Consider the following 22,935-nt stretch of genomic DNA (forward strand, 5'->3'; position numbering starts at 1 on the left):
TTGAAATGCTTCTTACGAAGCCACTCCTTCGTTGCCCGGGCGGTGTGTTTGGGATCATTGTCATGCTGAAAGACCCAGCCATGTTTCATCTTCAATGCCCTTGCTGATGGAAGGAGGTTTTCACTCAAAATCTCACGATACATGGCCCCATTCATTCTTTCCTTTACACGGATCAGTCGTCCTGGTCCCTTTGCAGAAAAACAGCCCCAAAGCATGATGTTTCCACCCCCATGCTTCACAGTAGGTATGGTGTTCTTTGGATGCAACTCAGCATTCTTTGTCCTCCAAACACGACGAGTTGAGTTTTTACCAAAAAGTTCTATTTTGGTTTCATCTGACCATATGACATTCTCCCAATCCTCTTCTGGATCATCCAAATGCACTCTAGCAAACTTCAGATGGGCCTGGACATGTACTGGCTTAAGCAGGGGGACATGGCTGGCACTGCAGGATTTGAGTCCCTGGCGGCGTAGTGTGTTACTGATGGTAGGCTTTGTTACTTTGGTCCCAGCTCTCTGCAGGTCATTCACTAGGTCCCCCCGTGTGGTTCTGGGATTTTTGCTCACCGTTCTTGTGATCATTTTGACCCCATGGGGTGAGATCTTGCGTGGAGCCCCAGATCGAGGGAGATTATCAGTGGTCTTGTATGTCTTCCATTTCCTAATAATTGCTCCAACATTTGATTTATTCAAACCAAGCTGCTTACCTATTGCAGATTCAGTCTTCCCAGCCTGGTGCAGGTCTACAATTTTGTTTCTGGTGTCCTTTGACAGCTCTTTGGTCTTGGCCATAGTGGAGTTTGGAGTGTGACTGTTTGAGGTTGTGGACAGGTGTCTTTTATACTGATAACAAGTTCAAACAGGTGCCATTAATACAGGTAACGAGTGGAGGACAGAGGAGCCTCTTAAAGAAGAAGTTACAGGTCTGTGAGAGCCAGAAATCTTGCTTGTTTGTAGGTGACCAAATACTTATTTTCCACCATAATTTGCAAATAAATTCATTAAAAATCCTACAATGTGATTTTCTGGATTTTTTTTTCTCAATTTGTCTGTCATAGTTGACGTGTACCTATGATGAAAATTACAGGCCTCTCTCATCTTTTTAAGTGGGAGAACTTGCACAATTGGTGGCTGACTAAATACTTTTTTCCCCCACTGTATGGTGCACTAACATAACATGAAAAGTATAAATGTATCATGCAGAGAAGTAATTGGCTATACTCATTTACATCCACCCCAGACAGTGTGATATTTTTGCTAGCGTCCCCTTTAAGCCCACCAGGTAAATATTTTAATTTAAAAAAAAATAAAGATAAACATACACATTTATTGTCTATTTAACAGTATAATAATATAAACTGCATACAAAAATGTAAACTATACCTGCTTATCATGCTTTGTCATTGCAATGAACCATACTATGCACCTACTGTATTGATGCTGCATGTGGTATGTTTGCTAGCATGCTAAAAGTCATATTTTGAATTTTTTTTTTTTTACTGTCTTTATAATTTAAGTAATATTGTAACATATGTCTTATTCAAAACACTAATCACTTACATTTGTATAAGACATGAGTACTTACCAAAAACAGGAGTAGAAATATGCAAAAATAATTATCTTCTGAGGGTACCAAAATCACCTAGGTTTTTTTGCAACTTCTTCTGGGATCAGCAGGCATATGTCACACATATGCTTTGATAACTCAATATTGACAAATCGGATTGGCTTACAATAATAAGTGTCATTTATGTAACAAGCAGCTTCTTTGGAAGAAACATCACAGCAAATAATTATTATGTGTTTGTTTAGTTTTTTGACTCAGAAGTTGGAAGTGGGCTTATATGGTACGTGGGCTAATAGGGACGTTTACCTTATGTCTGGTCATAGGCTCTGTCTGTCTCTCTCACTCCTCTCGCTCTCTCTCTCTCTGTCTGTCTGTCTGGCTGTCTCTCTCACTCCTCTTGCTCTCTCTGTCTGTCTGTCTGTCTGTCTGTCTCTCTCACTCCTCTCTCTCACTCCTCTCGCTCGCTCTCTCTCTCTCTGTCTGTCTCTCTCACTCCTCTCGCTGTCTGTCTGTCTGTCTCTCTCACTCCTCTCGCTGTCTGTCTGTCTGTCTGTCTGTCTGTCTGTCTGTCTGTCTGTCTCTCTCACTCCTCTCTCTCACTCCTCTTGCTCGCTCTCTCTCTGTCTGTCTGTCTGTCTGTCTCTCTCACTCCTCTCGCTCTCTCTGTCTGTCTGTCTGTCTGTCTGTCTGTCTGTCTGTCTCTCTCACTCCTCTCGCTCTCTGTCTGTCTGTCTCTCTCACTCCTCTCACTCTCTCTCTGTCTGTCTGTCTGTCTCTCTCACTCCTCTCGCTCTCTCTCTGTCTGTATGTCTGTTTCTCTCACTCCTCTCGCTCTCTCTCTGTCTGTCTGTCTCTCTCTCTCTGTCTGTCTGTCTGTCTGTCTGTCTGTCTGTCTGTCTGTCTGTCTCTCTCACTCCTCTCGCTCTCTCTCTCTCTGTCTGTCTGTCTGTCTGTCTCTCTCACTCCTCTCGCTCTCTCTCTGTCTGTCTGTCTGTCTCTCTCACTCCTCTCGCTCTCTCTGTCTGTCTGTCTGTCTGTCTCTCTCACTCCTCTCGCTCTCTCTCTGTCTGTATGTCTCTCTCACTCCTCTCGCTCTCTCTCTGTCTGTCTGTCTGTCTCTCTCACTCCTCTCTCTCACTCCTCTCGCTCGCTCTCTCTCTGTCTGTCTGTCTGTCTGTCTCTCTCACTCCTCTCGCTCTCTCTGTCTGTCTGTCTGTCTGTCTGTCTGTCTGTCTGTCGTCTGTCTGTCTCTCTCACTCCTCTCGCTCTCTGTCTGTCTGTCTCTCTCACTCCTCTCACTCTCTCTCTGTCTGTCTGTCTGTCTCTCTCACTCCTCTCGCTCTCTCTCTGTCTGTATGTCTGTTTCTCTCACTCCTCTCGCTCTCTCTCTGTCTGTCTGTCTCTCTCTCGCTCTCTCTCTGTCTGTCTGTCTGTCTGTCTGTCTGTCTGTCTGTCTCTCTCACTCCTCTCGCTCTCTCTCTGTCTGTCTGTCTGTCTGTCTCTCTCACTCCTCTCGCTCTCTCTCTGTCTGTCTGTCTGTCTCTCTCACTCCTCTCGCTCTCTCTGTCTGTCTGTCTGTCTGTCTCTCTCACTCCTCTCGCTCTCTCTCTGTCTGTATGTCTCTCTCACTCCTCTCGCTCTCTCTCTGTCTGTCTGTCTGTCTCTCACTCCTCTCGCTCTCTCTCTGTCTGTATGTCTGTCTCTCTCTCACTCCTCTCTCTCTGTCTGTCTGTCTGTCTGTCTGTCTGTCTGTCTCTCTCACTCCTCTCGCTCTCTCTCTCTCTCTCTGTCTGTCTGTCTGTCTGTCTCTCTCACTCCTCTCGCTCTCTCTCTGTCTGTCTGTCTGTCTGTCTCTCTCACTCCTCTCGCTCTCTCTCTGTCTGTCTGTCTGTCTGTCTCTCTCACTCCTCTCGCTCTCTCTGTCTGTCTGTCTGTCTGTCTGTCTGTCTGTCTGTCTGTCTGTCTGTCTCTCACTCCTCTCGCTCTCTCGCTGTCTGTCTGTCTCTCTCACTCCTCTCGCTCTCTCGCTGTCTGTCTGTCTGTCTCTCTCACTCCTCTCTCTCTCTCGCTGTCTGTCTGTCTGTCTCTCTCGCTCTCTCGCTGTCTGTCAGTCTGTCTCTCTCACTCCTCTCGCTCTCTCTGTCTGTCTGTCTCTCTCACTCCTCTCGCTCTCTCTCTGTCTGTCTGTCTCTGTCTCTGGCTCTCTCTGGCTCTCTTTCTTTGTCTCTCTCTCTGTCTGTCTCTCTCCCTTCTCCCGCTCCAGTAGGCATGGGTGTGAGTGGAGGTGGCAGAGGGAGAGGGCTGAGGTGGGCAGCAGGTGGACCTGGCTACAGCTGTATGTCGCAAAGCTTGAGGGACGCATCCAACAGCTGGGGGACCTGCACAAACATATCACCTCCACCAAGGTAAGGCCCAGGTCCATAGGCCCCTAATGGACCCTGGCCCCTACACACACACACAAACACACAGACACACACCCCCCTCATTCCCCACAGATCCCCTAGGCTCTAGACCAGGTAGAGTGAGGTTGTCATATACAGTTGAAGTCGGAAGTTTACATACACTTAGGTTGGAGTCATTAAAACTCCTTTTTCAACCACTCCACAAATGTCTTGTTAACAAACTATAGTTTTGCAAGTTGGTTATGACATCTACTTTGTGCATGACACAAGTAATTATTCCAACAATTGTTTACTGACAGATTATTTCCCTTATAATTCACTGTATGACAATTCCAGTGGGTCAGAAGTTTACATACACTAAGTTGACTGTGCCTTTAAACAGCTTGGAAAATTCCAGAAAATGATATCATGGCTTTAGAAGCTTCTGATAGGCTAATTGGCATCATTTCAGTCAATTGGAGGTGTACCTGTGGATGTATTTCAAGGCCTACCTTCAAACTCAGTGCCTCTTTGCTTGACATCATGGGAAAATCAAAAGAAATCAGCCAAGACCTCAGAAGAAAATTGTAGACCTCCACAAGTCTGGTTCATCCTTGGGAGCAATTTCCAAACGCCTGAAGGTACCACGTTCATCTGTACAAACAATAGTACACAAGTATAAACACCATGGGACCACGCAGCCATCATACCGCTCAGGAAGGAGCGTTCTGTCTCCTAGAGATGAACGCACTTTGGTGCGAAAAAAGTGCAAATCAATCCCAGAACAACAGCAAAGGACCTTGTGAAGATGCTGGAGGAAACAGGTACAAAAGTATCTATATCCACAGTAAAACGAGTCCTATATCGACATAACCTGAAAGACCGCTCAGCAAGGAAGAAGCCACTGCTCCAAAACCACCATAAAAAAAGCCAGACTACGGTTTGCAACTGCACATGGGGACAAACATTGTACTTTTTGGAGAAATGTCCTCTGGTCTGATGAAACAAAAATAGAACTGTTTGGCCATAATGACCGTTGTTATGTTTGGAGGAAAAAGGGGGTAGCTTGCAAGCCGAAGAACACCATCCCAACCGTGAAGCACGGGGGTGGCAGCATCATGTTGTGGGGGTGCTTTGCTGCAGGAGGGACTGGTGCACTTCACAAAATAGATGGCATCATGAGGAAGGAAATTTGTGTGGATATATTGAAGCAACATCTCAAGACATCAGTCAGGAAGTTAAAGCTTGGTCGCAAATGGGTCTTCCAAATGGACAGACCCCAAGCATACTTCCAAAGTTGTAGCAAAATGGCTTAAGGACAACAAAGTCAAGGTATTGGAGTGGCCATCACAAAGCCCTGACCTCAATCCTATAGAACATTTTTGGGCAGAACTGAAAAAGCGTGTGCGAGCAAGGAGGCCTACAAACCTGACTCAGTTACACCATCTCTGTCAGGAGGAATGGGCCAAAATTCACCCAATTTATTGTGGGAAGCTTGTGGAAGGCTACCCGAAACGTTTGACCCAAGTTAAACAATTTAAAGGCAATGCTACCAAATACTAATTGAGTGTATATAAACTTCTGACCCACTGGGAATGTGATGAAAGAAAGAAATTTCACATTCTTAGAATAAAGTGGTGATCCTAACTGACCTAAGACAGGGAATTTTTACTAGGATTAAACGTCAGGAATTGGGAAAAACTGAGTTTAAATGTGTTTGGCTAAGGTGTATGTAAACTTCCGACTTCAACTCTACCTGTCTGTCACTTGACTGTGTTTTATATCTTCTGTACAAAGCCTTCTGAGGTTCATTAAAATTGTGTGTTTTAGATAAGGATGTGCATGATTCCTCCTCTAGTCAGCCTCTGCCCTTGTGGAATTAGATACGCCTTTGTGTGTATGTGTGGTGTGTGTGCGTGTGTATGTCTGTATTGTGTGTGTGTGTGTCACATCACAGTATGGACCTCTTCTTGTAAAGTGCCTGTGGTGTTTTTAATCGCTCATTAATTTCCCCAAATCTAATTCACTCATTGTCACTCAGATATCATCAGCAGTCATGACAGCCGCTTCCTCCTGCTGTCTCCAGACAGCTCTAAACACCATGACCTTCCTCACGACCTTTCCTATGAACATGTGTGAATCAGTGGTGGCTGGTGGCACTTCATGGGGTCATAGTAATGGCTGGAATGGTTTCAAACACATGGTTTGCATAAGCCATATGAGCCGTCCTCCCATCACCAGCCTCCTTTGGTGTGTGAATATGCCCTTGTTGTGGAGTTGATAGTAGTGTGTGTGTGTGTGTGTTCGTGCGTGTGTGTGGTCCCAGGGGGGGGTGGTCTTGGCGGATTCCCAGCCGATGACAGACGGGCAGATTCAGCAGACGTTACTAACGGAGACGGCAGGGCTGTCATTCACGTCAAGGGGCAGCGCTAGAGACCCTCCCTCTGACATGGAGAACGAACCCAGCAGCCCCACACGCCTTCTCAGGAACATACAGAGACAGGTATATTTTTAAAATGTTATTTAACCTTTACTTCGACAGTAACATCTAATGATTTAGCATTAGTTATGTCACAAAGATCAGAGGGCTTTTTACCCAGCAAATAATCAAACCAATAATTGTTATTCGTCAAAAGGGCCAAAAGTAGCCATTACTGCTGTTTCCTGGGTTAGTGGTTAATCACACACAACAATCTGTGAGAGTCCTGCTGCTGTTGATAGGACAGCTCCACTCCCAGTACATCTCTGGTTGTTATGTAGGGGGAAGTCTGGTTGTAGCACTGCTGAGGGGTTGTGACAGGTCATTCTCCAACCAGAAAGCCTCACATCACATTAGATTACAGGTCTGCGGAGTCAGGACTTGTATACCATACTGCTTAGTAGGTGGGACTGGGGGGGGCTATGTAGACATATAGGCCTATATGTTTCAGTTCAGTAGATACTGTATATAGAGGATGATCTGTTGTTGTCCTTGTCCCCACAGAGTGTCCAGCTGAGCCAGATTGTCAACAGCCTGATGCCTCCTCTGAACCTCTCTCCTTCCTCCTCTCTCATCTCATGCCGGTGGAAAGGACAGAACAAGAGAGCCTTCAGCAGGTAGACTCAATAAGCCCCATCAGCCCACATTGTCCTCTCCTGTGCAGTTTAGTTTAGTTTATTAGGATCCCCATTAGTTATTGCTCATGCAGCAGCTACTCTTCCTGGGTTCCAGCACCTATGGTAGATGCGTAGCCAAGCCAGCCCAGTACAGTACGGCACGGTTTGGCCCAGTAGTGTGAAAAGGGTAATGGTGACCTTGACCCACGATGATGTCAAAACAGATACAGTACCAGTCAAAAGTTTGGATACACCTACTCATTCCAGGGTTTTTCTTTATTTTTACTATTTTCTACATTGTAGAATAATAGTGAAGACATCAAAACTATGAAATAACACATATGGAATCATGTACTAACCAAAAAAGTGTTCAACAAATCAAAATATATTTGATATTTGAGATTCTTCAAAGTAGCCACCATTTGCCTTGATGACAGCTTTGCACACCATTTTCTGTAATTAATTGGCTGCACTTAGCTAATGACAATCTTTCTACTGTAATAATTATAAAAACTGCTCCCAGTTCCACTGTTGCTTAACACGTCAGAGGAGCCAAGAAAATACAAATTAGGCATAAGCTGTCAATCAAAAGCCAGAACAAATGGTATTATATAAAGAATAGAAAGACTTTGTGGAATTTCAGTCACTGTCAAACTAGATCCTGTAGGCAGGCCTGTTTTATTTGTATTTAAAATGGAAGTGATGGGACATTCATTGACATTATGGTTCCTAGACAGCGCTGTTTTTAGGCACAACCACTCCCTCGAACAGGCTGGGGTAGTGGGGTTCTTTGGGTGGTATTAACTACCCCCAAGAAGGCTGTACTGTAGGACTTCACAGAGCTGCTGTTTTGTATTTCTGTCACAGGCAGCACAGCAGAGTATGTTTGTTTAGTATTTATCCAAGCCATTTAAAGCCTGTTCCAGAGGACAGGGAGGTGTGGTCGAGGAGGGCCAGGGAGGTTACTGTGATCTGGCAGGATAATGAACAAAATCAGTTCACTTCCTGTAACCAAGGGAAACATATCCCACCAGAGCTGGAAATGACAGGCCCCTAGTGAGTGTTGGACCAGCAATGTTCTAAAGCCAGTATCTGCTAGTCTAGGCTCAGTCCCAAATGGCACCCTATTCCCTAAATACAGTGGTGCACTACTTTTGACCAGGGCCCATAGGGTAGGAAATATATAGGGAATAGGATGCCATTTGTGCCGAAGCCCTACTCTACAGCCCAGAGAGGACCACAGATCTCCTATCCATCACTAGTGATATTAAACATGCTCTAGCTATCCTTAAAACAACCCATGGAAAAGTTTCATTATGTCCGGCTGTGATTTGGATCAAAGTCATTAAGCTCAAGTTCTAACTTCCTCTTGCCTCCTTTTTACTCTCAATAATAAAGTCTTCACCTCCCTTGTTCTGAACTGACTCCCACGCTGCCATGGATGTCATGGAATACGGATTATATCTGACTGGGACCGCTGGGTTGGATTGTTTGTGTTTTGAATCGTTGTGATTCGTTTTAAGGGCGTCTGTACACTGAATGTTCAATGTAAAATCTGGGCAGCTCTCTACCTATAGGACTGTTGCATTTGTGTGTTGAGTGAATAAAGTGGTGTGTGTTTAGTGACTTAGGTTGCGTTTCAAATGGCACCATATTCCCTGTAGTGCACTACTTTTCACCAGAGCACTATGGGTGCCATTTGGGTCATATACTAAGTGTCTCTTCTGTTGTCCCCTGCAGTGGCCTGGCCCTGGGAGGATGTGACCCTTTCTCCCAGAAGGGACTCAAGAGGAGGAGAGTGAACCGCAGGAGACAACGCCTCCTCCAAATGGACGCCACCTGTGTCTCAGCCCGCACCCGACCCCTGGTGACCTATCACAAACCACAACTCTTCATCAACACCAGCCACAGACAGCAGGTAGCCACCCTCAACACCATGCGCGCACACACACACACACACACACACACACACACACACCTGCTGCCAATAATGAAATGTTAGATGACTGAAGTATACTAAATTAAAGAAGGATAAGAGAGTAAATCAAAGTGGCTTTCTTTTTTATGCAGAGGGACTCATCTTGACATTTGAGAATGACATATAGAATCTCTTGCATATTAGTGTTTTTGTCAAAGTGCAAATATAATCAAGTGCTGATATTAACTCTTTGTGAACGAAGATTTACTAATCTGTGAACTGCTGTCTTATTTAAAGTGGAGTATTAATTGTAGCTGTAGTCTTTGGAAAGGGACCCTGTGCTGTGTGTCATGATGTCCGCTGTGTCCCTGGCTGCTCCTCCAGGTCACAGTGACTCACACAGCAACTGCATAGTAAGGCTACATGTTAGCAGAGCTGAGAAACCAGCTGAGGTGGGGTTAAGTCACAACTCTATGTTTAAACATGTACACACATTCACCTGGGTCCTTCCTTTGCTAATGGGTTTATGAGGTAGTCTTTGGTAACTGTCTCTGACAGTAGCCTATTGCTATCTTCAAGAGCCAAAGGTGGTTTGAGTTAATAAAAATGTCCTGCATTAAATCAGTGGTATCCACACCTGGTCCTGGACGTGTAGAGAGTAAGTTATTCTAGTACCTGTAAATGTCTAGGCTTTATTCCCTCCTCCTTTCTCTCTCCTGTAGGACCTAGCCTCCCTCTCCTCCTCCTCCTCCTCCTTCTGTCTCACCTGTGCCTCCTGTGATCCCCTGGCACTGTGTTCTGACCCAGCCTGCTCCTCCAGCAGCGCCCTGACCTCCAGGACCAGTCACACTGTGCCACACCCTGCTCTCTCTCTCACCTCAGGTAGGCACATCTCTCACTGTGCTGGACAGACATGATGATACTGTATGTGTTCTTGTGTTAGGCTAACTGTACTGTGCCACACCCTGTTCTCTCAAACCTCAGGTAGGCGCCTCTCTCCTAAAACCCCACATCTATAGAAATATGTCTGCTTGGGTTAACTGATGCCAGTGATTACTGTTGTGTTGTAATTACTGTGTTGTTCATCATATTGAGCTGTATGCTTCAACTCTTTTGTCTGGAAATAGCTATAATATTCTGTTGATGGTAGGTAGCTGAGGGTGGAAGGTACGATACAAAACATTATATTGTTCATTTACATTGACCAAGATAGGTGTGAAAAATAGAATACAGTACAGTGTATTCTGAGAAACATTCTGTTACCCTGCCCTCATCTAGACAAGCCCTGTAAACAACTTTCCCAGGTCTGTGTTTTCCTGTAACTATTCATTGTACTGAGGAGATGACATCCCACGCACCCTGACTCTCAGAGCAGCTCTCTCCCTGTTGCCTGAGGAATGTAGACTGTAGGGTTATTAAGACCTGACAGGACTGTCAACTCAACAATGCAGCTGTCAGCTGAGCTCCACACAACTGTACTGTACTGTGAGGGAGTTATTACTAGGAACTGACTAGGAGAAGGTGTATTGGCTCTAGTATGTAGTGAGGTAAATGGAGAGATTGTCATGCTCATTGTTAGATCCATATTCTTCTAGAATATTCTAGTCTATATTCTTCTTCTCTAACCTAATCTAGACCTGATCAGACCAAACTAAAGCTGGGCAGAGTGAATAGCATCTAACCTGCTGGCTGACTGTGTCTCCTCTCCCTATCTAGTGTAAAGACTCCTACTGATCTGCTAGTTGAGATGATTTGGCAGTAATTCTCTTTGGCATCTCACTGGGGGACATTCACAGCAGCATGCTCTGAGTCAGCCAGTCTAATAATGAATCTCCTGTTGCTGCTCCTCGCTGCTTGCTCTGTTGGCTGTTGCCTGCACAGAGGTTAATGATCCTAAACAATCCCAATGATTCTCGCTGGGCTGAAGGGAGGGGTTCTGAGGCAGTGGGCCGTGGCTGGAGTGATGGGCTGGCTAGAGGGGCTGAGGAGAGCGGTTGAGGGGCTGGGGCACTGGGCTGTGGCTGATGAGGAGAGCGCTGGGTCAGTCTTAGAGATGTAACTCACAATGCTCCACTCGATTTCCTGTCAGCCTGAATCACACCCCACGGACAAAGATTGAGCTAAAAACAAACAGCACAAACACCATAAGGAATATTCTACTGACAATTATTATGTGGAAGATCACCATTTCTCTTTTTCTCTTTCTGCCTCTCTTTCTCTTTCTCTCCCTCTCTTTCTCTCTCCTTCTCTTCTTCTCTTGAGAAGAGAAGGGAGGAGATGTGTGAGAGGGAGTGGAGGGGGAGATGTTTTGAGCGGGAGAGATGAGAGAGCTGCAGGTATTGTCCTGCTAATCTGGCCCTGACAAGCAGGAAGCACAGTGGTGGCAGTTTGAGGTGAGACTCATGATTCAGCACCACTAGTCATGTTCAGCCCTGCAACCTTACAGCTCACACTGCAGATTACCATAGCATCTGTGTCATTATCAACCCCCCCCCAACCCAAACCACAACATATCTGTTCTCCTAACAATGAAACAGGCCCATGACAAATATGTTGATTGTCTGTAGAGCTGGGGAGGAAGCATTAAGAAGGAATATGTCTAACCTATTGGGACTGATAGTTAAACATTATGCTGGCTTGTTATTATAGGCAAGTCTCTAACCAAGCCTTGTAATCCCATGGGGGGTTTGGCGGATGGTTTCAGACGAGGGGAAGCCCTCGCTGTTGAGTTAAAGTGGAACTGACAGCATTTTAACTACTTTGCAGATATGAAACAGACAATCATAATATCAGTCAAAAATATAACATTCCCAGTTTATGCTACAAAACCAACTTTATAAGAGGTTTTAAAAATAGGTTATATTTGACTCAACATTCCATGATCTACACTAAGGCATTGTTGGCAGAATAGATGGATGCAGTTCACTGCATGATTAATATAATTCACCAATACATTTCTTGGTAGTCCAAAAAATATTGCTATTAGGTTGTGAATCACAGCTCGCCTGGTACATTGTTTGCTGCCTCCATTCGCGATGCACTGTTTCAGTTTCAACGACTCAATATTTTGGACAAAAAAGGACGAATGTAACTAAGGCTGGGAATGTCAATACAATCAAACTAGTAAGGGCAATGACCACAAGTCAGTCATAACGTGGCTAATAGGCTAGTGCAGGGGTGTCAAACGTCCGGCCCGCGGGCCGGATCAGGCCCGCAAACGGGTTTAATCCGGCCCGCGAGATGATAAAAAAAAAAAAAAAATTATAATAATTTGGTAAAGTATAAAAATGCGCTGCAATTTTTCAATAAAATAAACTGCTGTTCCAATTGCGTCCACTGGATGGCGCAATAGCAAGTGTTAGAATTTCATTCCGCAGAATGGATGCAGGACCTTGCATTTATGGTGGATGTTACAGAGCACCTGAATAACTTGAACAAACAGCTGCAAGGGCGCAACAAAGTTGTCACGCAGTATTATGACAGCATACGTTCTTTCAAGTTGAAGCTGTCATTGTGGGAGACGCAACTTGCCGGTGGTGATGCAGCTCACTTCCCCTGTCTGAAAAATGTGTGTGCGACCCAACATGTGGCAGACATGAAGCGGTTCAAAGATAAAATAACGGGACTGTTACGGGAGTTTGAGCAACGCTTTCAGATTTATGTTTATATGTTTTTATGTTGATGTGCTATTGTTTTTAATTGATTTTATTTTATTTGTATATTTAACCTATTCTTGACTCTGTGGTTCTTGCACTTGTTTGGGGAACAGGATTTCATTATTTGTATCTACATTTCTGCCTGAGAAATGACACCCTGATATAGTTCTGTGATCTGTGATATACTTCTGTGAATCACTGAGGCATTGTGTGTTTGTGTGTTCTTTGTCCTCAGAACTTTCAAATAACTTGAGGTGTTTTATGATTAATAGTGATGTTGTGCTTTTGGACACTGTCCTCAGGCTCCAGCTTTATGTTTAGATGTTTTTATGTTGATGTGCTATTGTTTTTAATTGATTTTATTTTATTTTATTTGTATATTTAACCTATTCTTGACTCTGTGGTTCTTGCACTTGTTTGGGGAACAGGATTTCATTATTTTTATCTACATTTCTGCCTGAGAAATGACACCCTGATATAGTTCTGTGATCTGTGAAACAGTTCTGTTAATCACTGAGGCATTGTGTGTTTGTGTGTTCTTTTTCTTTAGAATTTTCAAATAAACTTGACTTGTTTTATGATTAATAGTGATGTTGTGCTTGTACTATTTTGGACACACTGTCCTCAGGCTCCAGCTTTATGTTGTATGTTGATCGTATTAAAACAAAGAAAACAATCTGAAGTTGTTGTTTTTAAGTTATATATATACCATGATTTTTCCGGTCCGGCCCACTTGGGAATAGATTTTCCTCCATGTGGCCCCTGAGCTAAAATGAGTTTGACACCCCTGGGCTAGTGTATCTATTTATGTAGCAAGCTAAAAACACGGAGCCTAACGCTAGCTAGATCGCTAGCTGCAAGGAGGATGTCATGTAATGTAATTGAAGGAGTGAGTGAGTGACTGACTTTTTCCCCTCATATCGTTTTCCGGTGGCTATACACAGCTAGAGATGCAGGTGTCATTTGGTTAGCTAGCAAGAACGTGAACAACTGTTATCCAGTTAGCATATCTCTTGCATTCGCAAATTCACTCTCGCTATCTACTCTGATTTTAGAGCACTCTCGTCTGAGTGTGCCAGAGCGCAGAATAACTGATGAATTTACTAACGTGCAACACCCGCTGAATATGACCGGTGTCAGTAAACGTAGGCAAAAAAAGTTATAGTTTGTCACGAACGCTCTAGATAACATGTAAAGTATGAAAACATGTATGCACTCACTAACTGTAAGTCGCTCTGGATAAAAGCGTCTGCTAAATGACTAAAGTGTAAATGTAAATGTAAACAGCCTAACCAGCTCTGCTAATAAAATGGTCTGAGTGAGGTGTTCTCTCATTTGTGTCTGGAAGTAGCTAGCTAGCAAGCTAGCCAACTTTAGCCAGTTAGCTTGGGTGCTTGGTTGGGACAAGAATTAATGCATTTGCAGGCAAGCTGCAGAAGCACTAGTAGGCTACAATCCCCCATCATTTATCAGTGCAATTTTGACAGGCAACTAAACTCAACTGTGTTTATTTTCAGCAAACTTAACATGTGTAAATATTTGTATGAGCATTACAAGATTCAACAACTGAGACATAAACTGAACAAGTTCCACAGACATGTGACTAACAGATTGAATAATGTGTCCCTGTATAGGGGGGGGGGTCAAAATCAAAAGTAGTCAGTATCTGGTGTGGCCACCAGCTGCATTAAGTACTGCAGTGCATCTCCTCATGGACTGCACTAGATTTGCCAGTTCTTGCTGTGAGATGTTACCCCACTCTTCCACCAAGGCACCTGCAAGTTCCCGGACATTTCTGGGGGGAATGGCCCTAGCCCTCACCCTCCGATCCAACAGGTCCCAGACGTGCTCAATGGGATTGAGATCCCATTGGCACAACACTGACAGGAATGTCTTGCATGAAATCACGCACAGAACGAGCAGTATGTCTGGTGGCATTGTCATGCTGGAGGGTCATGTCAGGATTAGCCTGCAGGAAGGGTACCACATGAGGGAGGAGGATGTCTTCCCTGTAACACACAGCGTTGAGATTGCCTGCAATGACAACAAGCTCAGTCCGATGATGCTGTGACACACCGCCCCAGACCATGAAGGACCCTCCACCTCCAAATCGATCCCGCTCCAGAGTACAGGCCTCGGTGTAACACTCATTCCTTCGACAATAAAGCAAATCCGACCATCACCCCGGTGAGACAAAACTGCGACTCGTCAGTGAAGAGCACTTTTTGCCAGTCCTGTCTGGTCGAGCGACGGTGGACTTGTGCCCATAGGCAACATTGTTGCCAGTGATGTCTGGTGAGGACCTACCTTACAACAGGGCTACAAGCCCTCAGTCCAGCCTCTCTCAGCCTATTGCGGACAGTCTGAGCACTGATGGAGGGATTGTGCGTTCCTGGTGTAACTCGGGCAGTTGTTGTTGCCATCCTGTACCTGTCCCTCAGGTGTGATGTTCGGATGTACCGATCCTGTGCAGGTGTTGTTACACGTGGTCTGCCACTGCGAGGACGATCAGCTGTCCATCCTGTCTCCCTGTAGCGCTGTCTTAGGTGTCTCACAGTACGGACATTGCAATTTATTGCCCTGGCCACATCTGCAGTCCTCATGCCTCCTTGCAGCATGCCTAAGGCACATTCACACAGATGAGCAGGGACCCTGGGCATCTTTCTTTTGGTGTTTTTCAGAGTCAGTAGAAAGGCCTCTTTAGTGTCCTATGTTTTCATAACTGTGACCTTAATTGCCTACTGTCTGTAAGCTGTTAGTGTCTTAACGACCGTTCCACAGGTGCATGTTCATTAATTGTTTATGGTTCATTGAACAGTGTTTAAACCCTTTACAATGAAGATCTGTGAAGTTATTTGGATTTTTACGAATTATCTTTGAAAGACAGGGTCCTGAAAAAGGGACGTTTCTTTTTTTGCTGAGTTTATTTGAAAATGTTGGAGGATTTATCTAATGTTCCTTCGTTAGATTTTACCTCATCTTGGTCTGGCTAGCATTAGTTGTTGATCTTGTTGTTGTTGATGTACATAACTGATGGAGAGAGAGCCTACCTTTTCATGGTTGTTTGATCAATAGGACTGTTAAGTTCCCAAATGTAAGAGGATTCCTGCGGTGTTTACATATTTGCAGAAATCCATTCAGTTGTATTTTGTGGCTTTTGGCAAATGCGTTCAAATAATCTAAAGTCGCACAGTTGGTACTGCCTGTAAACACACAGTCCAGTTCAAAGTGATTGATGGCAGGCCCATGTGGCAAATGGCTTGTTTGCATAAAGGCCTACTTATTGGCTATGGCGCACCGGTCTGCGTAGACTCCTGTCTTTGGACGAAACAGATGTTTTTGTTAGGTTTTATTTACTGCAGTGTCTAATTGTCCAAACCCACGGCCGCTTTCCCACTGTACAGTGGGGAAAAAATGTATTTAGTCAGCCACCAATTGTGCAAGTTCTCCCACTTAAAAAGATGAGAGAGGCCTGTAATTTTCATCATAGGTACACGTCAACTATGACAGACAAAATGAGGAAAAAATTGTCAGATGAAACCAAAATAGAACTTTTTGGTAAAAACTCAACTCGTCGTGTTTGGAGGACAAAGAATGCTGAGTTGCATCCAAAGAACACCATACCTACTGTGAAGCATGGGGGTGGAAACATCATGCTTTGGGGCTGTTTTTCTGCAAAGGGACCAGGACGACTGATCCGTGTAAAGGAAAGAATGAATGGGGTCATGTATCGTGAGATTTTGAGTGAAAACCTCCTTCCATCAGCAAGGGCATTGAAGATGAAACGTGGCTGGGTCTTTCAACATGACAATGATCCCAAACACACCGCCCGGGCAACGAAGGAGTGGCTTCGTAAGAAGCATTTCAAGGTCCTGGAGTGGCCTAGCCAGTCTCCAGATCTCAACTCCATAGAAAATCTTTGGAGGGAGTTGAAAGTCCGTGTTGCCCAGCGACAGCCCCAAAACATCACTGCTCTAGAGGAGATCTGCATGGAGGAATGGGCCAAAATACCAGCAACAGTGTGTGAAAACCTTGTGAAGACTTACAGAAAACGTTTGACCTGTGTCATTGCCAACAAATGGTATATAACAAAGTATTGAGAAACTTTTGTTATTGACCAAATACTTATTTTCCACCATAATTTGCAAATAAATTCATTAAAAATCCTACAATGGGATTTTCTGGATTTTTTTTTCTCATTTTGTCTGTCATAGTTGACCTGTACCTATGATGAAAATTACAGGCCTCTCTCATCTTTTTAAGTGGGAGAATTGCACAATTGGTGGCTGACTAAATACTTTTTTCCCCCACTATATATTGCTGTAGAATTTTCACAAATGCCTTACTACGTAAATCCCAAACATTATATGAATTTATGAAAATGTCCATATCTAAGTGCTCGCTTAATTTAATGTTGCTAAAATGCTGTCAGTTCCACTTTAACATGGGTGCTGTGTGTTTCCAGGTTGCCGCCACAGCCACAAGCAGCATGGGAGGCACCTGAGGGGAGGGGCCAGGGGCATGTCAACTATCAGGTGGGTGGGCTCTGCTCAGACCCCACACAGGAGAGCCTATCGCGGGGGGAGGAAGAGGAAACATACCCACAGGACCATGGAAGGTATGTATGATCCCTGGGATGGGATTTTTCCCCAGTAATCAGGAATTCCTGCTTTTCTGACATTTATCCTACATTAATTTAAATTAGAAACAGACTTAACCCCTAGCCAAATCCTGATTTCCTATGTTGTCCTAAACATATCCAACTAGTTATTACATACATGTAGCCTGCGAGTGTAGTTATGTAGTCATTACATGTATGCTATGTAGCTTGTTACAGAGCGACGCATGGCGTTAACAGTTAGGTGTTGTTGGTCTCTAGATGAGGAGGACCTCCTGTCTCAGCTGTCAGACCCTGAGGACAGTCCAGAGGATAGCCTGGAGGATGCCGTTACACCCCAGACCTCACACACACGCAAACGGGTACCCCCCCATAACCCCCCCCCCACCACACACACACACACACACACACACAGGTAGTTAATCAACCAAGCTACTATAGCTTCATAGTCTGCACATCTGTGCATTATAGCTCCAATACTGCCTGGCTACCTGGACTAACAGCTTGAGAATTGCCTTGTAATGCATACTAACGTCTAGTGGAGAAGTTTATAACAAACGGTGTGCATTACAGGCATATAGCCCACTTGTTGATTAGTGAGCTATGCTACAGTATTTTTTTATACTTTGCTGTTCTCAGGGCCCAATCCGCAGACGTCAGGGAGAGAGTGTTTACAACATTGACAACATCGTCATCCCTATGTCCCTGGCTGCCACTACCAAGGTGGAGAGACTTCAGTACAGAGATATTATAACGCCCAGGTATGGCTTCTGGTGCTTGTTCTTTGGCTTGAGTTACTTATGGCTGCAGTTACTTCTCAACAAAAGCTAAAGCCACCATTTTTTGCTTAACTGTATTTTGAGTTTGATCAAACTTCCCAAGAAAATAGTCTGTTCTTTGATGTCCTATGATGTGTGTTACACTACATGGCCAAAAGTATGTGGGACACACTGTCAAATTTGTCGGTTCAACTATTTCAGTCACACTAGTTGCTGTGACAGGTGTATAACATCGAACACACAGCCATGCAATCTCCATAGACAAACATTGGCAGTAGAATGGCCCGTACTGAAGAGCTCAGACTTTCAACGTGGCACCATCATAGGATGCCACCTTTCCAACAAGTCAGTTGGTCAAATTTCTGCCCTGCTAGAGCTGCCCCGGTCAACTGTAAGGGCTGTTATTGTGAAATGGAAATGTCTAGGAGCAACAACGGCTCAGCCGCGAAGTGGTAGGCCACACAAGCTCATAGAACGGGACCACCGAGTGCTGAAGTGCGTAGCGCGTAAAAATAGTCTGTACTCGGTTGCAACACTCAGTACCAAGTTCCAAACTGCCCCTGGAAGCAACATCAGCACAAGAACTGTTCGTCGGGAGCTTCATAAAATGGGTTTCCATGGCCGATCAGCCTAAGATCATCATGCGCAAAGCCAAGCGTCGGCTGGAGTGGTATAAAGCTCGCCGCCATTGGACTCTGGAGCAGTGGAAACGCTCCAGAGTGATGAATCACACTTCACCATCTGGCAGTCCGACTGACAAATTTAGGTTTGGCGGATGCCAGGAGAACGCTACCTGCCCGAAAGCATAGTGCCAACTGTAAAGTTTGATCTGGGTCTGTTTTTCATGGTTCGGGCTAGGCCCCTTAGTTCTAGTGAAGGGAAATTTTAACGCTACAGCATACAATGACATTCTAGACGATTCTGGGCTTTCAACTTTGTGGCAACAGTTTGGGGAAGGCCCTTTCCTGTTTCAGCATGAAAATGCCCCCGTGCACAAAGCAAGGTCCGTACAGAAATGGTTTGTCGAGATTGATGTGGAAGAACTTGACTGGCCTGCACAGAGCCCTGACCTCAACCCCATCAAACACCTTTGGGATGAATAGGATCACCGACTGCGAGCCAGGCCTAATCGTCCCAACATCAGTGCCCGACCTCACTAATGTTCTTGTGGCTAAATGGAAGCAAGTCCCCGCAGCAATGTTCCAACATCTAGTGGAAAGCCTTCTCAGAACTCTATATTAATGCCCATGATTTTGGAATGAGATGTTCGACGAGCAGTGTCCACATACTTTTGACCATGTAGTGTATTCCGTCACCTTCCACATTGCTCTGCTCCTCCCTCCTTCCCTGCAGCTGGAGAGTGATTGATAACCCACCCCTGGAGGAGGGGAGGGGAGGAGGAGGAGGAAGAGGAGCTGCTCTGTGACGAGACATTTTCTCAGAGGCACCTGGGGTGTGAGCAGAGAGAGAAACTCCGCTGGACCTCCTGGGACAAGACCAGACACTACAGACGCACCACCAGGTGGGCACTGGGCACACCACACATCACCTTGCTGTTGCTGATTGATCCTGCAGTAAAGCTTCTTACCTCACTGGATCTCAATTCAATATACAGTGTCTGTTTTTTTCCTTCGAGAATGAAGTGTGGCATTCTCTTGTACCGATGCAGTAGTTTTGATTTAAAATCACCTGTCTCTGTAGGTCTGGCAGTAGGAACGATGGAGCAGGTGGTTCTGTATGGGACTGTGCTGTCAGGGGTGACACCAGGGGTGGCACCAGAGGTGACATGAGCACTCACGTGGACTGGAGCTGCAGTCATCTGGACACGGACGCAGATGGAGCCTTAGAGGAGTGGGTGGTAAGAAAGGACATTCATTGTCTAGTCTCTACCAACCTAAAGTCTGGATCCCGGTTCAGCTCTTTGTTACATTCTGAGTATGACGTCTTGGTACTACCATCTATTAACCCTGCCGCTAACTGAGGAACATTCTAGTCAATAAGCTATTAAGTTGAATGCAGATGAGTTGCTAGCAGAAACAATGCTAGTTTATGTTATACACAAGTCTTCTAATGATCAAGCTGAAATAGTTAGACATTTTACTTCAGAATATGACTCACTGAGACTGAAAAACAGTTTCTGATTGGGTGAGATGAATATTGGGCATTAAATCTAAGATATTTACACTGGCTATCATAAGGTGAATGCACCAATTTGTAAGTCGCTCTTGTCACGCCCTGGCTCTGGGACTCTGTTATGTTGAGCCAGGGTGTGTAGTTTCTATGGGTTTGTTTTCTAGGTTCATTATCTAGCTCATGTGTTTCTGTGTTGGCCGGGGTGGTTCTCAATCAGAGGCAACGAGTATCAGCTGTTGCTTGTTGTCTCTGATTGGGAACCATACTTAGGCAGCCTGTTTTCCCACAGTGTATTGTGGGATCTTGTTCCGTGTATGGTTTGTGTCTGTTACCAAGGACTTCACGTGTCGTTTTGTTGTTTTGTTCGTGTGGTGATTTAATAAAATAAGTATGTTCGCATATCACGCTGCGCATTGGTCCACTTCCTCCAACGATCGTGACAGAAGATCCCACCAAAACAGGACCAAGCAGCGTGTCCAGGAGCAAGCGTCGGGTAAGGAGCTGGAGAGGTTGGCGATGGCCCAGGTGGGCCAATGGTGGTCCTGGGAGGACATGCTCGCGGGAAAAGGGCCATGGGCTAAAGTTAAGGCCCTGGCGAGAGAGGAGGTACGGCGCCAACAGTGCCGTCGTCAGACAGGCGAGAGGCAACCCCAAGACATTTTTAGGGGGGGGCACACGGCATGGATGACGGGGCAGCAGGAGGCAGCTACAGGGCTTTTCGGGAGAATAGGAGAGGAGGCCACCAGGTTAAGGGGGCTATTGGTCCAGAGGGAGCAGGAGTTAGTGGGTCAGAGGGAGGAGCTACTGGAGGCGATAAGGGAGAAGGAGAGAGTAGAGGCACGGCGAGAGGAACTGTGTAGGCAGCTGAGGGAGCGGAGGGTTATGAAGAAACCCAGTCCCGCTCCTCACACAAAGCAAGTGGTGTGTGTCACCAGTCCGGTCCGGCCCGTTCCTGCTCCCTGCACTAAGTTAGTGGTGCGTGTTCCCAGTCCGGCCCGACCCGTTCCTGCTCCCCGCACTAAGTTAGTGGTGCGTGTTCCCAGTCCGGCCCGACCCGTTCCTGCTCCCCGCACTAAGTTAGTGGTGCGTGTTCCCAGTACGGCCCGACCCGTTCCTGCTCCCCGCACTAAGTTAGTGGTGCGTGTTCCCAGTCCGGCCCGACCCGTACCTGTTCCCCGCACCAAGCTAATGGTGCGCGTCGCCAGCCCGGCCCGACCCGTTCCTGCTCCCCGCACCAAGCCAATGGTGCGCGTCGCCAGCCCGGCCCGGCCTGTTCCTGCTCCCCGCACCAAGCCAATGGTGCGCGTCGCCAGCCCGGCCCGGCCTGTTCCTGCTCCCCGCACCAAGCCAATGGTGCGCGTCGCCAGCCCGGCCCGGCCTGTTCCTGCTCCCCGCACCAAGCCAATGGTGCGCGTCGCCAGCCCGGCCCGGCCTGTTCCTGCTCCCCGCACCAAGCCAATGGTGCGCGTCGTCAGCCCGGTCCGGCCCGTTCCTGCTCCCCGCACCAAGCCAGGGGTGCGCGTCGTCAGCCGGTCCGGCCCGTTCCTGCTCCCGCACCAAGCCAGGGGTGCGGCGTCGTCAGCCCGGTCCGGCCCGTTCCTGCTCCCCGCACCAAGCCTGTGGTGCGGCGTCGTCAGCCGGTCCGGCCCGTTCCTGCTCCCCGCACCAAGCCTGTGGTGCGGCGTCGTCAGCCCGGTCCGGCCCGTTCCTGCTCTCCGCACCAAGCCTGTGGTGCGCGTCGTCAGTCCGGTCTGGCCCGTTCCTGCTCCCCGCACCAAGCCTGTGGTGCGCGTCGTCAGTCCGGTCCGGCCCTTTCCTGCTCCCCGCACCAAGCCTGTGGTGCGCGTCGTCAGTCCGGCACAGCCCGTGCCTGGGTCACCGGTGCCTGGTCAGGTACCGGTCAGCTGCTCCACACCGGAGCCTAAGCAATCCGCTCCACCGATGTCCAGTCCAGCTCCAGCCAGCGGGGCCAGACCGGACCAGGGGCGCTACGGGGGGGATTGTTGGAGGGTGGTGGTCAATCCCGAGCCGGAACCGCCTCCGAGGAGGAATGCCCACCCGGCCCTCCCCTGTTCGGTTTATGTTTGGCGCGGTCGCAGTCCGCGCCTTTGGGGGGTACTGTCACGCCCTGGCTCTGGGACTCTGTTATGTTGAGCCAGAGTGTGTAGTTTCTATGGGTTTGTTTTCTAGGTTCATTATCTAGCTCATGTGTTTCTGTGTTGGCCGGGGTGGTTCTCAATCAGAGGCAACGAGTATCAGCTGTTGCTTGTTGTCTCTGATTGGGAACCATACTTAGGCAGCCTGTTTTCCACAGTGTATTGTGGGATCTTGTTCCGTGTATGGTTTGTGTCTGTTACCAAGGACTTCACGTATCGTTTTGTTGTTTTGTTCGTGTGGTGATTTAATAAAATAAGTATGTTCGCATATCACACTGCGCATTGGTCCACTTCCTCCAACGATCGTGACAGCTCTGGATAAGAGCGTCTGCTAAATGACGTAAATGTAAATATTTTAAATAAGAGGTTTTAGTACAGAACCCATAAGTGGTGACCATGAAACATCCCTGGAATAAAAAGCCTATCAGATATCTTCTGTGTATATCTGCAGTAGGACGGTTTGTGGGTAGTGGGCTAGTTGAGGAGCTCTTGAGCCTACAAAGATGCACTGTGGTTGATTAGACATGGCTGATTGGAGTGGGTTCTGACTGGACTGAATCAAGCAGAGACACTGAAACAGGAGGTCTCAATCAACACTCTCAGTAATGGCGTCTTAACAGGAGAAAGCAGAG

At 46.5% G+C, this 22,935-nt stretch overlaps 1 protein-coding gene across 2 annotated transcripts in view; it reads left to right on the plus strand.

The window, feature by feature from the left end:
* LOC121554869 (KAT8 regulatory NSL complex subunit 1-like protein) overlaps positions 1 to 22,935 on the plus strand; it is a 34,513-nt gene that overhangs the window by 8,412 nt on the left and 3,166 nt on the right. The window contains exons 3-12 of one of the 2 annotated variants that reach the window (XM_041868586.2): positions 3,830 to 3,971; positions 6,274 to 6,450; positions 6,931 to 7,043; positions 8,784 to 8,961; positions 9,684 to 9,843; positions 17,083 to 17,235; positions 17,497 to 17,597; positions 17,875 to 17,996; positions 19,368 to 19,536; positions 19,716 to 19,872. In XM_041868586.2, coding sequence (XP_041724520.2) covers positions 3,830 to 3,971; positions 6,274 to 6,450; positions 6,931 to 7,043; positions 8,784 to 8,961; positions 9,684 to 9,843; positions 17,083 to 17,235; positions 17,497 to 17,597; positions 17,875 to 17,996; positions 19,368 to 19,440 — 1,219 coding nt within the window. In that variant the 3' untranslated portion in view covers positions 19,441 to 19,536; positions 19,716 to 19,872. The remainder of the gene's footprint in view (positions 1 to 3,829; positions 3,972 to 6,273; positions 6,451 to 6,930; positions 7,044 to 8,783; positions 8,962 to 9,683; positions 9,844 to 17,082; positions 17,236 to 17,496; positions 17,598 to 17,874; positions 17,997 to 19,367; positions 19,537 to 19,715; positions 19,873 to 22,935) is intronic. The other variant, XM_041868588.2, reaches the window with a different exon arrangement.

The sequence above is a fragment of the Coregonus clupeaformis genome, chromosome 40, assembly GCF_020615455.1.
Source record: "Coregonus clupeaformis isolate EN_2021a chromosome 40, ASM2061545v1, whole genome shotgun sequence".
Classification (NCBI taxonomy): Eukaryota; Metazoa; Chordata; class Actinopteri; order Salmoniformes; family Salmonidae; genus Coregonus; species Coregonus clupeaformis.